Source organism: Patiria miniata, unplaced genomic scaffold (assembly GCF_015706575.1).
Source record: "Patiria miniata isolate m_02_andy unplaced genomic scaffold, ASM1570657v1 HiC_scaffold_18, whole genome shotgun sequence".
Taxonomy (NCBI): Eukaryota; Metazoa; Echinodermata; class Asteroidea; order Valvatida; family Asterinidae; genus Patiria; species Patiria miniata.
Window position 1 is genome coordinate 3181038 of NW_024037056.1, and position 13952 is coordinate 3194989.

The 13952-nt window shown below is 46.5% G+C and overlaps 1 protein-coding gene across 1 annotated transcript in view; it reads left to right on the forward strand.

The window, feature by feature from the left end:
* Positions 1–13952, forward strand: part of LOC119724229 (collagen alpha-5(IV) chain-like) — a 42913-nt gene that overhangs the window by 22364 nt on the left and 6597 nt on the right. Inside the window, exons 15-33 of the mRNA XM_038195185.1 lie at positions 887–995; positions 2140–2244; positions 2913–3089; positions 3691–3819; positions 4274–4452; positions 5101–5295; positions 5981–6149; positions 7024–7131; positions 7687–7898; positions 8540–8693; positions 8816–8929; positions 9306–9476; positions 10297–10386; positions 10525–10875; positions 11315–11448; positions 12091–12211; positions 12366–12545; positions 13195–13248; positions 13696–13881. Coding sequence (XP_038051113.1) covers positions 887–995; positions 2140–2244; positions 2913–3089; positions 3691–3819; positions 4274–4452; positions 5101–5295; positions 5981–6149; positions 7024–7131; positions 7687–7898; positions 8540–8693; positions 8816–8929; positions 9306–9476; positions 10297–10386; positions 10525–10875; positions 11315–11448; positions 12091–12211; positions 12366–12545; positions 13195–13248; positions 13696–13881 — 2938 coding nt within the window. The remainder of the gene's footprint in view (positions 1–886; positions 996–2139; positions 2245–2912; positions 3090–3690; positions 3820–4273; positions 4453–5100; positions 5296–5980; positions 6150–7023; positions 7132–7686; positions 7899–8539; positions 8694–8815; positions 8930–9305; positions 9477–10296; positions 10387–10524; positions 10876–11314; positions 11449–12090; positions 12212–12365; positions 12546–13194; positions 13249–13695; positions 13882–13952) is intronic.

Here is a 13952-nt window from a genome sequence, read left to right on the forward strand (position 1 = left end):
AAAATCGTTTCTTGTGTGTAGCTGAGTGGAAAAATTGGTCTTCCAAATGCTTTTGAGTTGGTTTCATTATGATCTTTTGTTCGAAAGATACAGCAATCGCAATACAGGACTTGAAAAACCACTTGGGCCACTCATTTGTTTATCAAGCTCACATATCGAAGCTGGTAGAATAAGTCACACATTACTCTTGAACTAAGGTAATGCTTTGTGTGTTTCTCTAACTGCTATTTCTCACTTTCAAGGAAAGTGGCCCGAGACTGTTTTCAATCCTTGAGTTCGATGAAGCATAACGTTTGTTCCAATGCATCGATTTGAATGAAATAAAGTTTGTATGGTGGATTGGTTATCTGACTTTAAGAGGTAATTGGAAAATATTCCAAAACCCTTATGCAGTATACCTATATTAATTGGTTTTCAACTGTGAGGTTTTTGTGGGACAACCTGTGCAGTGCATAAAGGACTTGTGCATATTAGTTCCGAAACATTAACCTTGCGCAGAGTGACCTGCTGCCCTTTTGGGCCCCAGGTAACCAATTTTTTTTAAACTTTGCATCCAGGGCTACACCCAGGCCGTGTCAACAAACTTTCGACCAGGCCTCCTGCCAAGTCTCATTGAAACATCAACAAAGACCTGTAACTTGACACAGTCATCTCCCTTCATAACTGCATACCACAGCCGCCAGTCAATTATCTTTCCAGCGCACTGTCTGGCAACTGTCTGGACACTGTCCGGCACGTGGCTTTTTGTTGTAATGCTATGAATAGGGTCTTGCATAGTGCGGGAAAGTACCTGCTGCCCAAAGGGCAGCAATTGACGAGTTGTTGCAAAGTTTTTTTGTAAACGCTGCGCAGGGTTTTAACCACCATCGTGTGTTTGAAATTGAAGGGAGCTCCTGCCGATTCTACAGGGGAAGGAGCCCCAGGACCCATGGGCCCACAGGGACGTGATGGACCTCCGGGCCCACCAGGACCCCCAGGAGATAAAGGAAGTCGAGGTAAGTACATGAAGACCACACAAGAAAGGCTGTATAGATGACTCCAGCCACGTGATCAGTGTACACTAACGAGGCCCCCTTTGATGGAGAAAAAGTGTCATGCAATTGCATGGGTGTTTTCACCCATTCCAAATAGACATTAAGAGTCACACCAACTTGACAACTAATTTTCATTTTTGTTTGCATATTCATTACTGGACCGAGGCCAGTCTAAAGTTGCCTTCTTTAGATGAAGGTAGCTCTCCAGCACTTAACTGGTTCGTCACTCGTTACTCAAATTCTGATGGGAGGCAGGTGGCTCTGGACAATGATGCACATACATTGGGGATAGCCTGACTGTATGATCATGGAGCTATAAAAAAAAAAAGGCTCCATGGTATGATCAAGAACAAACCATGCACTGCCGCCGTTTGTGCGAACATATTTATGGTCGTTAATTGATTGAGAAGCCATTATCTCAGTGGGGTGCTCATGAATATGAACCCGGGAGTACCAGGTTGGCGAAAGCCACATTAGACTGGGCTCGATCCAGTAATGTTCTGCTTAGTGTGAAATTAGAATGTGTCTTTCTGTTTTAAAAAGGCCAGTTAACCACTTGCCGCCGGGATTATTTTTGGCCGAAAAACACCATTTCCAAAAAAAAAACAAGAGATATTGGCCACATTTTTAAAATGAAATCTAAACATCACAAAAACTGACTCTTTGAGAGTCATATGTACAATGCTTGTACGATACTTCTCAACTTAACATAATATTTGCAACAATTCAAGGCCTGGCCACGGAGCGATATTTGCTACGATGACGGGCCGTGTACAGCTGCCAAGTTCAAGTCCAAAATACGGTGTGTACAAAGGGAACCACTGACGTGTATACACGTCCACAGCCAGAGACTTTGGGAAAGCTTGATAATTTAACCTGTCATCTATTCCTGGGAACTTACATTGCCAAATCGCGTTTACCCGTCCTCCGGCGTTAACTGGTTAATACCTAAACACGAATGCCTGTTCAACTCCTGCGAATTCGCACCGCAAAAATCTTGATGCGACGTCACAAATTCGTGTTGGCGTTCGCTTGAGCGCTGTGTGAACAGGCCTTGACATGTGGTTTTTTTTTGTTTTGGTCCTGCTTCCAATCAATTATGCAGGTTTGCAAGGTGTTGAAGGCAGGCCGGGCAACCCAGGTGCCTCGGGTCCCCAGGGCCAGCAAGGTCCACCGGGAATCGGAGAGAAGGGAGACCAAGGACCTCCAGGTAAGACTACGTCGCAACTACCGGGCTGCGGCTTGCACTTAAACATGGACCTATGGTAATGACACTGCTAGCCAAAGCCAAGTAATTTTGGACTAAGCCTACGTTTCCATATCAAGTGTTAGGCAGTCAACAGCTGCAGCCTGCCATGGACAGTTTCCTTTGCAAGGCAAGACCAATTTATTGGCCAGCGGATCTTGGCAAGCTGGTGATTGGTTCAGACATCTGTGCCGCTAAGCTGAAGGTTGTGGGTTCGAGTACCACCCGAACGAGCATGTCACTTTTTGTCGTGCAAGTTTACAAACAGCACCAAGTATAAATAAATTATTTTTAAAAGTATGTCAACAATTTCAAATGAATTTCTAGTGAATATACGCACAAACCTTGAGTTTCTTTGAGTGATTCCTGCTTTAACTTTCTCTGTAACCGTTGATGGCGTACTTGTGCACGTAGTCCATTACTTGTCTCTGGTTGCTTAGCACGTAGTAATTTTTACCGCATTTTCTGCTTCACATTTACCTGAAATAGTGCTCTGATGATTGAATATTATCTTAACCTTGCTCTTGTTTTTCCTCTTCCTTTTCCCACACGTGACCTCCAGAGTAATATCCAGTTGTTGTTCCCAAGTGCAACTTCACATTAAACGACCCGCATTTCTTTTCTTTCCACAGGTATTCCCGGACCATCGGGACCCGTAGGAGCCACCGGCGTCCCCGGACGGGAAGGTGCCAAGGGAGACCCTGGAATGACAGGCCTGTCCGTGCAGGGTCCACCGGGCATGGACGGAATCCCCGGACGTCAGGGAAACCTCGGACCGCCGGGACCCCCTGGTGATACTGGACCGCAAGGTCGGTACAACAGCGTTCACAGCCTTTCCCATTTGAAGTTTGTGGAAAGTCAACGAATGTTACACAACCCATACGTGTTATGATGCGTAACATTTGGCTGAGGCAGTCGTCTAGTTTGTATTCCTCTTTTAAGCAAATTGTGCTGTAGGCATTTTTGTTGTTCAAAGCGCCATTGTGATGCATTTGTGGCGATCAGTGGTCTTGTGCCAAACTGGAAGGCTGAAAGGGATCGGTGTCCCTAATTGCCTCCAGAGCAAGAGGCTCCTCAGATGCCAAAAACAGCCTAGGAATTGGTCAACGACAGTCCTGGTCAGTTTGTCCTGGAAATGTCACGGGATTTCAAATCAAGATTTCTGTGGGAATCTGTTTTCTGTATTGTGCGAAGCTCACATTGATACCACTGGATAGCACTGATTCTGTAATGGTATGGCATGGGTTCGAATCCCACCGCTGCCACCATGTAACAATATCATGTGTTTACTGCAACAACGACCTGTGCATGTCACTTTATTGGTGTGCTATGGCATTGAGATCCCTGTGAATAGACATACCATTACAATTCAGGATTTGTATCGCTTCATTTATCTTGTTCATCCGGCAGGACAACCCGGTATCCCAGGCAGCAGCGAGGGTAAAGTCGGTCCCCGGGGTCCCCTGGGACCTTCAGGCCCAGAAGGAGAGCCCGGGCAGACGGGGAATCCAGGACCTAGGGGCTTCCAAGGACGAACTGGTGAGTAGTCCTCCACTAAGAACCACAAACCACATGTGTCTCTAGAAACTGAGAAATGATGAATATGTTGGTAAAAATTGTTCATATTTCCACAAGTTCCCCATTCAAACATAGCCAAATAAAGTGGTTAGAGCCCCTTTAACCAGATGTGAACTATATCGGAATCCATAAACCCTGTATTACAGTTGTAATGTAATTAATTGATGGACAACAGGTGAAACCCTGTATTACAGTTGTAATGTAATTAATTGATGGACAACAGGTGAAACCCTGTGTTACAGTTGTAATGTAATTAATGGACGGACAACAGGTGAAACCCTGTGTTACAGTTTTAATGTAATTAATTGATGGACAACGGGTGAAACCCTGTGTTACAGTTGTAATGTAATTAATTGACGTACAACAGGTGAAACCCTGTGTTACAGTTGTAATGTAATTAATTGACGTACAACAGGTGAGGCAGGGGAACCCTGCGGACAGTGCCCGGCCGGCCCCAGAGGAATGAAGGGTGATCCTGGTCCCAACGGTGCCCCGGGTCGGCCTGGACCTCAAGGCTTCGACGGACCCCAAGGAACTCCTGGACAACAGGGACAAAGGGGCGACCCTGGTGTGGACGGAGAACCAGGACTAAATGTAAGCATCTCTCACCATAGCGCACTCTGTTGACCAAAGAAAAATAGTGGCAGGCAAGACACTTGTGTATAGTTTCAAGAGGTGTGAGAGGATTAAGATTGTTATTATTATAACAATTATTATTATAAGTAATTATTTCTGGTAATGAAACCAAGGATTCCTCAATAGCGCCCTAGGCACCTCACAAGCCTGAAGAAATCCATAGATAGAAGTCATTGACAAGAATCTTCGGTTTTAGAGGTGGGAGGAAAACCCCAGAAGAGTATTGTAGGGAAAACCCACGGAATCAAACAGGGACGCAAAAAACAATCCACACATTGGCCCAGGCGGGATTCAAACCCGGGTCAAAGCCATGGAAGGCGAGGAAAGAACGGCTAGTGCCAACCTGATTCCCATGTGTTTCTGAGCAAGAAACTTTTACTGCAATTGTCCCCCTGCATTCAATAAATTCTGAAAAGTTTTGCGTCCCGTGTGTGATTTACTGCAGTATTTAGAATGGATAGCATTGGGCAAATGTTGAAATATCTCCTCCTCTGGTTTTTTAAGACGAATACTTGCGATAATCAGCGAAGCAATCTTTAATATTTGTTTGAAGTGCATTATGAATAAAGATATTTGTGATTGTATCTGTCTTCTGCCCCTCCCTAGGGTCCCATCGGTCCCCCTGGACCCTTCGGTGAGAAGGGTGACACTGGCGAGCCAGGGCCCATCGTCCCAGGACCCCGAGGAGATAAGGGTGACAAGGGAGACCGTGGTTACTCAGGCAGGTTTGGTGAAAAGGGAGCGAATGGCTTACCGGGACCGCCTTGTTCCGCACCAAGCAATATATCCGCTATGCTCAAGGTAAGGGGCAGTGCCACTTGGCTGTGGCTATGGTTATGCCTATGGTTGACTTGTCTATGGTTTACTTGGCTATGGTTGACTTGCCTATGGTGGACTTGGCTATGGTTGACTTGGCTATGGTGGACTTGGCTATGGTTTACTTGGATAGGGTTGACTTGGTTATGGTTGACTTGGTTATGGTTGACTTGGCTATGGTTGACTTGGTTATGGTTGACTTGGCTATAGATGACTTTGCTATGGTTGACTTGGCTATGGTTGACTTTGCTATGGTTGACTTGGTTATGGTTGACTTGGCTATGGTGGACTTGGCTATGGTTGTCTTGGGCAACTTATAGCCTCACAACGAGAAATCTAGTAAATAATACCATTTAGTAGATTCATGCACATCCCTTTCTCATAGTACATGCAAATTTAACAAAAAATCCGTGGTCATTTGTAAAATAAGCGAGGATCAGCTAGCTAGTGTGGTAGTTGTTAATAAATGTTTCAAGTACAAAGCAAGGAAGTATGTAGTAGTGTTGCTTGCATGATCAGATCCTCCATGAGTGGATATAATAGTTGGTACTAAATTCTGATTCTGAGGTCTTGTTTTTCCTTGCTTTTCTTTTGCTTTTCCATTATTTTTTTCCATTTTTGGTCTCCATTCCACCCTCTCCCTTTATTTTCCACAATTCCCACACGGCAGGGTGAGAAGGGGGAACCTGGATTTCAGGGCGATCCCGGAGTAGCCGGGTTACCGGGCAGACAAGGAATACGGGGAGAGAGAGGTGCGTCCGTGGTCGGTAACCCAGGACCCCCAGGACCTCAAGGTGGTCGGGGAGAGGATGGGCCAAGAGGCCCGACGGGACCCAGGGGTAAGTAAACATCCGCAAAGGTCTAAATGTACAACCGTGCCTCACAATGTTTGCTGTTTCTTTTCTCAGTCTGTCGTTTATGCTCCAGACAATTAAATGATCCAGCAACTTGGGCAGTCGGCTTGGCTCAGTGGTACAGTGGAATGTCGCTACACCGAACACCGCTATACCAAACATTCAGCTATACCAAACACCATCCTTGGCTCCCGATTTTTGCGCACAAAACCAACCGAACATCCTGGGGTTACCCTCAACTTTTGCTTGAGGACCTGGTTGCTTTTCAGTAATCCTTCGTTTCATTTTCCCGGAAATCAATACTAGTAACCATTCTTATACAGACCTAGACCGACTAAACTCAGATCAAACAGGAGAAGAGCAAAAAAATTTGAATTTCATTTAGCAGTAGCCCGCTAGCCAAATGCTAGTCCAACAGCGGTGGGATAGTCAAAGTATTCCTTAAGTAGCCCGGCTGGCGAGTGAAAAATTATTGGGATACGGTAACGATGAAAGGACAGGAAGAAATAAATCATTCAATTCAGAAAGCAAACCTGTATCAATTTGTGTCTGATTGTATTAACTGTTTGGGGTTGAACTATTAGATCTGTTTATTAAAAGCACTGACAAGATTGCCTCAGGATACACATTTTACATGTATGCACATTGTTGTTTAAGAGACGTTGTTGTTCAAGTTTCTATAAAAGAAAAGCATTAGTGACAATGACCCCGGGCTAGTTAAGAGTCCGGTTTCAGTAGCCTGGCTGGCTAGTAAAAAAAAAGTGAAGGTCAAATCCTGGTAAATACCTATTTTCCATAAGTGTCCCCAGTGTCTTCATTCCATGGTTTCGTCGTCTTGTTTCTTCTCCGCATCATACAGGTGACAAAGGTGAAAACATCTTCATATCGGAGCCTGGCCAAGTAGGACCTCGGGGACCGCCCGGTCCGCCGGGACCCTTCGGTGATTTGGGTGAACGAGGCCCCCCAGGTATGACAGCATCTCAATATCCTGGAGAGTCATTTGTAAACGTATTTAACATCATTGTGGGCCTACGTATTTTAACTGTTGCCTTCAAGTATCGAAATTTCATCGGCAAACACGTTTATTTAACACTTCATGTTCATGTCTGAAAAAGGTTTGGGGAAAAGATCCCAGCGCTTGGAGAATTATTCAGCCAACAACATTTTGAAAAGTATGGGGGAAAAAAGTTTGACTTAAAAATTGATTTTTTTATGGAGCCTACATGCACATTTGTGACAACAGTGTCCTACTTAAGCGAAGTCTCTGGATTTTTCTGTAATCACATGCTTTTGTGGTGCTCAATGGTCGTGTGCCAAACTGGAAGGCTGAAAGGGAGTGGTGTCCCTTGCTCTCCAGAGCTGTGGGCTGCTAAGATGCCAAAAACAATGTAGGAATTGGTCATGGAAAGCCCTAATTTTGTCCTGGAAAAAAGTCATGGAATTTCATTCAAAGATTCAGTGCGCCCCCTGAGCATAAAAAGTTGACACCACTTCATTTGTTTTCTTTGTTTTTTGAATACAGGTGGTCCTGGAGCCAGGGGCACAAAGGGGAACCGCGGGTTCGACGGCCAAAAGGGTGAGATGGGAGACCAGGGTCCTCCCGGCATCGGCATGCCCGGAGAAAGCGGAGAGAAAGGATTCCGGGGCACTCCTGGCGATCCCGGACCGCAAGGCCTGCCGGGCTCCCAGGGGTTTCCTGGAGAGCCTGGTGACGATGGATCGCAAGGCTCCAAGGTAAATCTAGTCTGAACACAACCTCAGAATCATGGCTGATACGTTTTTTGGCCTAATGACCTTTGTTGGACATTCGCTGCATTCTGCGTGATGTGTGAACATCCTGGAGAAGTATCCAAACGAGACTACAAGAGAGGCGTAACAGTCACGGCGTCAGAAATAAGATTTCAGAATCACCGTGGGCGTTGCCCGTCCTCAGGTCAAGGTGGACTTCCAACACTGGCCTCCTTCTACAGGTGCTTGGTTGCTTAACCCCAAAATCCTGGAACCTGCTCCATATAAGTACATTGAAGGCCGGTTGATACTTCACGCATTTGCGACGTGAATTCGACGTCACAGAACACTCGTAGTAAAATATGCTGGAGTTGCAATGCGGTGAACTTTCGCAAAAATTTCGCCTTATGTCACAAATTTCGACCCAGAGTATGAAGTGGCCGTTATACCTGTCGTTATCTACACCAGAATGACCCATTTGGTTTAGTGTGGAGAATTCCAGAGGAATGAAATTGTAAAAAAAAAATGGAAAGATTAGTTAGATTGAATAAAAGTGAACCATGTGAGGTGTCCTTTGTAATTTATTTCACAAAGAAAATCAAGAGAAGTAATTTGGTACTTTTTTATTTCTGAATTGATGTGCTCAGGGCGATCCCGGCATCGCAGGCATACCCGGCATACAAGGGCCCCGGGGTCTGAAGGGGGGTACGGGACCCCCTGGTGCACCTGGGGCACGTGGATCTACGGGACAACCCGGTGGAAATGGCGAACCTGGACCAGACGGACCCAAAGGAGACAAGGGTAACCCTAAAAAAATCTTTGAAAGATCTCAGAAGGGTATTGGTTTTAATCAGAGTTATATCAATGAAAATTAGTCCACCTTTTAACACTGAAATGCACTTCCTGTGTTTCATTGATCACAGGTGACGTTGGATCTCCGGGACCGAGCGGCAGACCCGGTGAACCAGGGGCCATTGGGGACTCTATACCCGGAGCAAACGGACCCCCAGGAGAAGACGGCAGAATAGGAGAACCAGGTATGTTGAATCCTGTTATCCATTGGCAAGTCCCATCTTCAAACTCTGTCCATCTCAGAATGGGCTGGCCCCGCAGAACTTTGTAAACCAATTCCCTTCTTTCTCTTGGTGTGTCCCAGATTTACGCTCCGTCCGTTTAAGGATGGGCTGGCGAGGAGATCTCGGGTATTTCTTTCGTGTCCTTGCTCCCCAATTTCAGAATCTGCCCATTTCAGAACAGCCCAGCTAGGACTCGTAAGTGGTTCTTACAGAGCTCTTAAACTGCAATCCAGTCGTCTCCTGTTCACATCCAGGTTGGATCAAACCATCTAAATCATCTAACACTGGCGATACATAAACGATGATTCCCCTTTTTTTTATCCCCTTTTCACCCCAGGTCAAGTTGGAGAGCCAGGACCTCAGGGACCTACCGGCCCACCAGGATTTGCTGCCATCAAGGGTCAGAAGGGTGAGGCTGGACGCCCAGGTCGGCCCGGCGATCTAGGTCTACCAGGTCCGGCCGGAGAACCAGGGGAGGATGGGCCATCAGGCCTGGACGGCAGACCGGGTGAGTATCAAAGACATTCCAAGCAAGGATATAGTCAACCCATTCATTAGGTTGGGTAAAATTGTATGTGAAAAACCTCAGTTTAACCCTAATCCCTAGAATATTCTAGCTAGAAACCCTGCTAAGAGCAGCAACAGGCAACGCTTGTCAAAATTACAAGCCTTCTTAAGGTAGCAACATCCATCATGTCAAAAACCTCAACTGAGGCCAAACTGCATCAGAGTCTGTCGTCACAAAATTTGGAAACTTACTCCAGTTTTAATAACCCCAAAGATTGTAAGCTTGATTGTTAAATTATGAGAACTAATACAACATCTGCAAAATAGTTGTAACTGCAATATAATTTATTTGAATGCTCCATAACCCCATGGTCTATTACATTTGAGCAAATTCCCTGATTAATTATGCAAGACAACCGCATCTTGACCTCTAGATTTTGACCAATCAGCGGGTGCTTTCTATATCGGGTCTTTGGTCATTCACCTGCTGTTGCGTCATAGACATGGATAAAAATAATTCCCCCAGACACAGCAACAAAGGTTGTAGTCCCGCGCTCTGTTGCATTACAAAACGCTGCACTCGAATTGACCAATCACAGTTTTAGTCCTGATTTGGGAATGAAATGACGTCAGGATTTAGTAAAGTGGACTCTGATTGGCTGAGGAGCGAGATCGCATAAATCTGCATGCTTTGACATATCAGATGTTATACAGGAGACTTGGCTCCGTGGATAGCGGATGATACTCGAACTACAAAATATGCCGATATTCTTCCCTTGTTAAAATTTTTTGTTTGTTTCTCTTGCTTTGATTTGATTCAGGTGAGAAGGGAGACAGAGGATTAGCAGGTAACCCAGGCCAACTTGGACCCCCTGGAGAGCAAGGAGAGAATGGACTATCTGGTAGTAAAGGTAAGCCGACGCCCCATTGAGGCCCTCGTGTGCTGGACAAATTCACATTGGCAGGCAAAATTGTTCAGAGATACCACAGTCCTTTGCGGTCAGTGGAGAAAAGAAGAATAAAACAGATTTGTTTTTAACTTGGTTCAGGTGACAAGGGATCAATCGGACTCCCCGGCGTCAACGGCAACCCAGGTCCCCTTGGTCAGAAGGGTGATCGGGGCAAGGATGGGCTCGAAGGCTCAAAGGGTGAGAAAGGTTTCCCCGGACCGCAGGGCCAATCCGGCCTGCCTGGACAGAACGGCCAGCCTGGCGGACCAGGGCCGGCCGGAGAGGATGGACCGCCGGGGGTAGACGGACCCAAGGGTGACCGGGGGCTGCCTGGCGTGGACGGCTTGAAAGGAGACACGGGGGGACCTGGAGAACCGGGGCCTGGGGGTGTGCCTGGATTGGAAGGACGGAGAGGCCTCAAGGGTCAGATGGGTGATATGGGCGAACCAGGTAAGATGATTGGTACTTGGTAACTAAGCTAGGAATTATGGGAAACTGAGGGGGGCTTAGAAATTAGGCTAGAAGGTCAGATAGGTGATATGGGGGAACCAGGTATGATGATTGGTACTCGGCACAATGTGGGAAATTCTAGGAAACTGAGGGGCTTTGGAATGAGGCTAGAAAGCCAGATGGGTGATATTGGTGAACCAGGTAAGATTATTTGTACTCGGCGCCAGGTGAGAAATTCTAGGAAACTGAGGGGCTTCGGAATGAGTCTAGAAAGCCAGATGGGTGATATTGGTGAACCAGGTAAGATGATTGGTACTCGGCGCCAGGTGGGAAATTCTAGGAAACTGAGGGGCTTAGGAATGAGGCTAGAAAGCCAGATGGGTGATATTGGTGAACCGGGTAAGAATAATACAGAGACTGTTTGACCTTTAACCTACAGGTCAGCGGGGTGAGAAGGGCCAGATGGGTCCGGAGGGTACTACAGGCGCGCCCGGGCGAGAGGGTCTGCCGGGTATACCAGGGGCGAAAGGTCAGCCAGGCTTGCCAGGACGAGAGGGACCTTCTGGAGCTAAGGTGAGTCGTGTTCCTGGGCAAGACACTTTACTGCAGTTACACTTCCAGTAGTCTGGAGCATAAATGGGTACCTGTGAGGGCAGAGACCTGATTGTGCTGATCGGGAGCTGCTGCAGAGTTATGGTCTCATGGTCTGATGAACAGGGGTAAATAATTTTGAAGCGCGGAAACTGTTGGTTCAAAACGCTCTCAATTAACTCAAGTTTATGGTTTGGGTAATCTTCTTCGTATTCCAGTGAAGTTTTCTGTACTACTTGCACATTGTATTCACACACACAAAAATATGACAACACTTTTCTGTGCAAAAGTATGGGTTGGGGAAGAATGCGAAGTAACTCGCAGTTTGGCTTACATAAATATCCAGTATTTTCGATATTGTTGGGAGTGTGGCTAAGTGGTCAGAGTTTTGTGACATGTGATCAGTGGGTCTGGAGTTCGAATCCAGCCGCTGGCTGTGTGTTGTGTCCTTGGGCAAGCCACTTCACCGGATGGACTGACATATCCCATCCAAGGGGAGTAGAAATATTCTCAGTTGTTTCATGCTCCTGACACCGGAGATAAACGCTGGCCCGATGGGCCATGCTGGTTTGGTCAGACTTTAACCACTTCTACATCATTGTACCTACATTCTGATTATTTCAGGGAACGCCGGGTCCGACAGGCCCTGGAGGACCTCAGGGTGAGAAGGGTCACGTGATGGTCGTGCCTTGCAGCTTGGAGATGAAGGGCGCCCAAGGTCCGGCGGGTGAAAAGGGAGACGGAGGTGAGTTCTTCCAAAACGGCTGAAGCTTAACCCTAAGGTTTTACATGGTTAAACAGGGTGCCTTATACATGTAGGTCAACCTCAAGTCACCACTTGTTTAATCTTGCATGCTACCCTAAACATTTCCTTAAACCTGTCCCCATCCTGTCAACAGGCGATCCCGGACCCAACGGCCTGAATGGACTGAAGGGAGACCGTGGGCTACAGGGCTTCACTGGACCTCCGGGCCCACCTGGAGAGAACGGGGCCCAAGGTGAACTAGGACCTAAAGGACAACGTGGTGTACCCGGTGAATCAGGATCTCAGGGACCTGCTGGACCAAAGGGAGACAGCGGTAAGTCACAACGCAAAGTTGCAGTCTCATTTGGGCTCAGTACATGAACAGTGGAGGCTTTTTGACCACTTGAAAACAAGCTCGAAATGATCTCGGAGCTGCGGCTCAACTGTAGACCTGTTGTAGCCATTAAATCGTGTACTTGATGTAAAAGTCTGTTTTTATAATGCACTACTACTCACGTGGTTGTATTTTGAAATATAGGATTCGTATTTGTTGAATGTCAGTTGGTGCATGGATCGTTTTATAGCTTTATGCTTGGTGCATGTGGAACACCAATATTGTGTGCAGTATGGTGCCAGTCCCAATGTGAAGTGTTTTTAGTACAAACATCTGTTTTTTGAGTCTAGTGACCCAATTTTCCACAACTGCAATAAAGTAATCGCTGGTCAGTGGAGACCTTTGCAACTGTCACAATTCAGGGCCATGAACCCGATTCATGTGTTGTTGCGAGGGCCCGATTGATGGCCAAGAGAGGCATTTCGTGAAGTCTGTTACAAACCAACCAACCGACGGAGAGACTTGACTACTTGTAGAGCTGCTCAGTTGCAGCCAAAACTGAATCTGATTCACAGTAATTTACCGAACAATGCGAAATCAACTTTTGTTTGAATAATGTTTTTCATGCTTGGAATCTTGTTGTGTACAGGGAGAAACGGCACCCCAGGGTCACCAGGAATCATCGGTCTCCCAGGAAACCCAGGTACGTCCAACTCAACTGTCTCGTGCCATGAATTACGGAAGGCAAGATAAACTGAGAAAAGCAGAAAGAAAAATTTTTAAAAAGGAAAAATGTGTTTGGAAATCGGAAACATGATTTTAGACTGTAGATGTCATTCCGTGGGTCGACAACATTTTTGTTTATTGTTCCTACAGTATTGTACATTATTATGTATATCAGGCTTCCAGTGGCAAAAAAAAAAACCGGCGTATTTTATGCTTTCGTAAAAAGTACCCGGATGACTGCGATATTCTGTCAGTAAGAGTACCTGGATGAGGACAATATTATTTTTTTATCTTGTCCTCATCCAGGTATTTTAACAAGTTTCGCTGGTTTCTGCCCAATTAAGACTGTAGATTCTCAGAGTTGTCAACCAGTCAACAGACCTTTGACTTTCGTTAACCTTTGACCCTTTCTTGCCTCTTTCAGGCATCAAGGGTGACCTCGGCCCAATGGGCGTGCCTGGGCAGAACGGCAATCCCGGTGCGGACGGTGAACCAGGGGAGCGGGGATTCTCCGGCATTCGTGGTGAGAAGGGCACGCCGGGACGGGCCGGGGAGGCGCTGGTTGGACCCAAGGGTAGCACAGGAGTGCCGGGCCCTCAGGGTAGACAAGGTAAGTTATTGAAAGGCTCTAGGGTCCCGTAGATGGACTCATTCGGCCCCACCTTCTGCGCACGTCGGCAA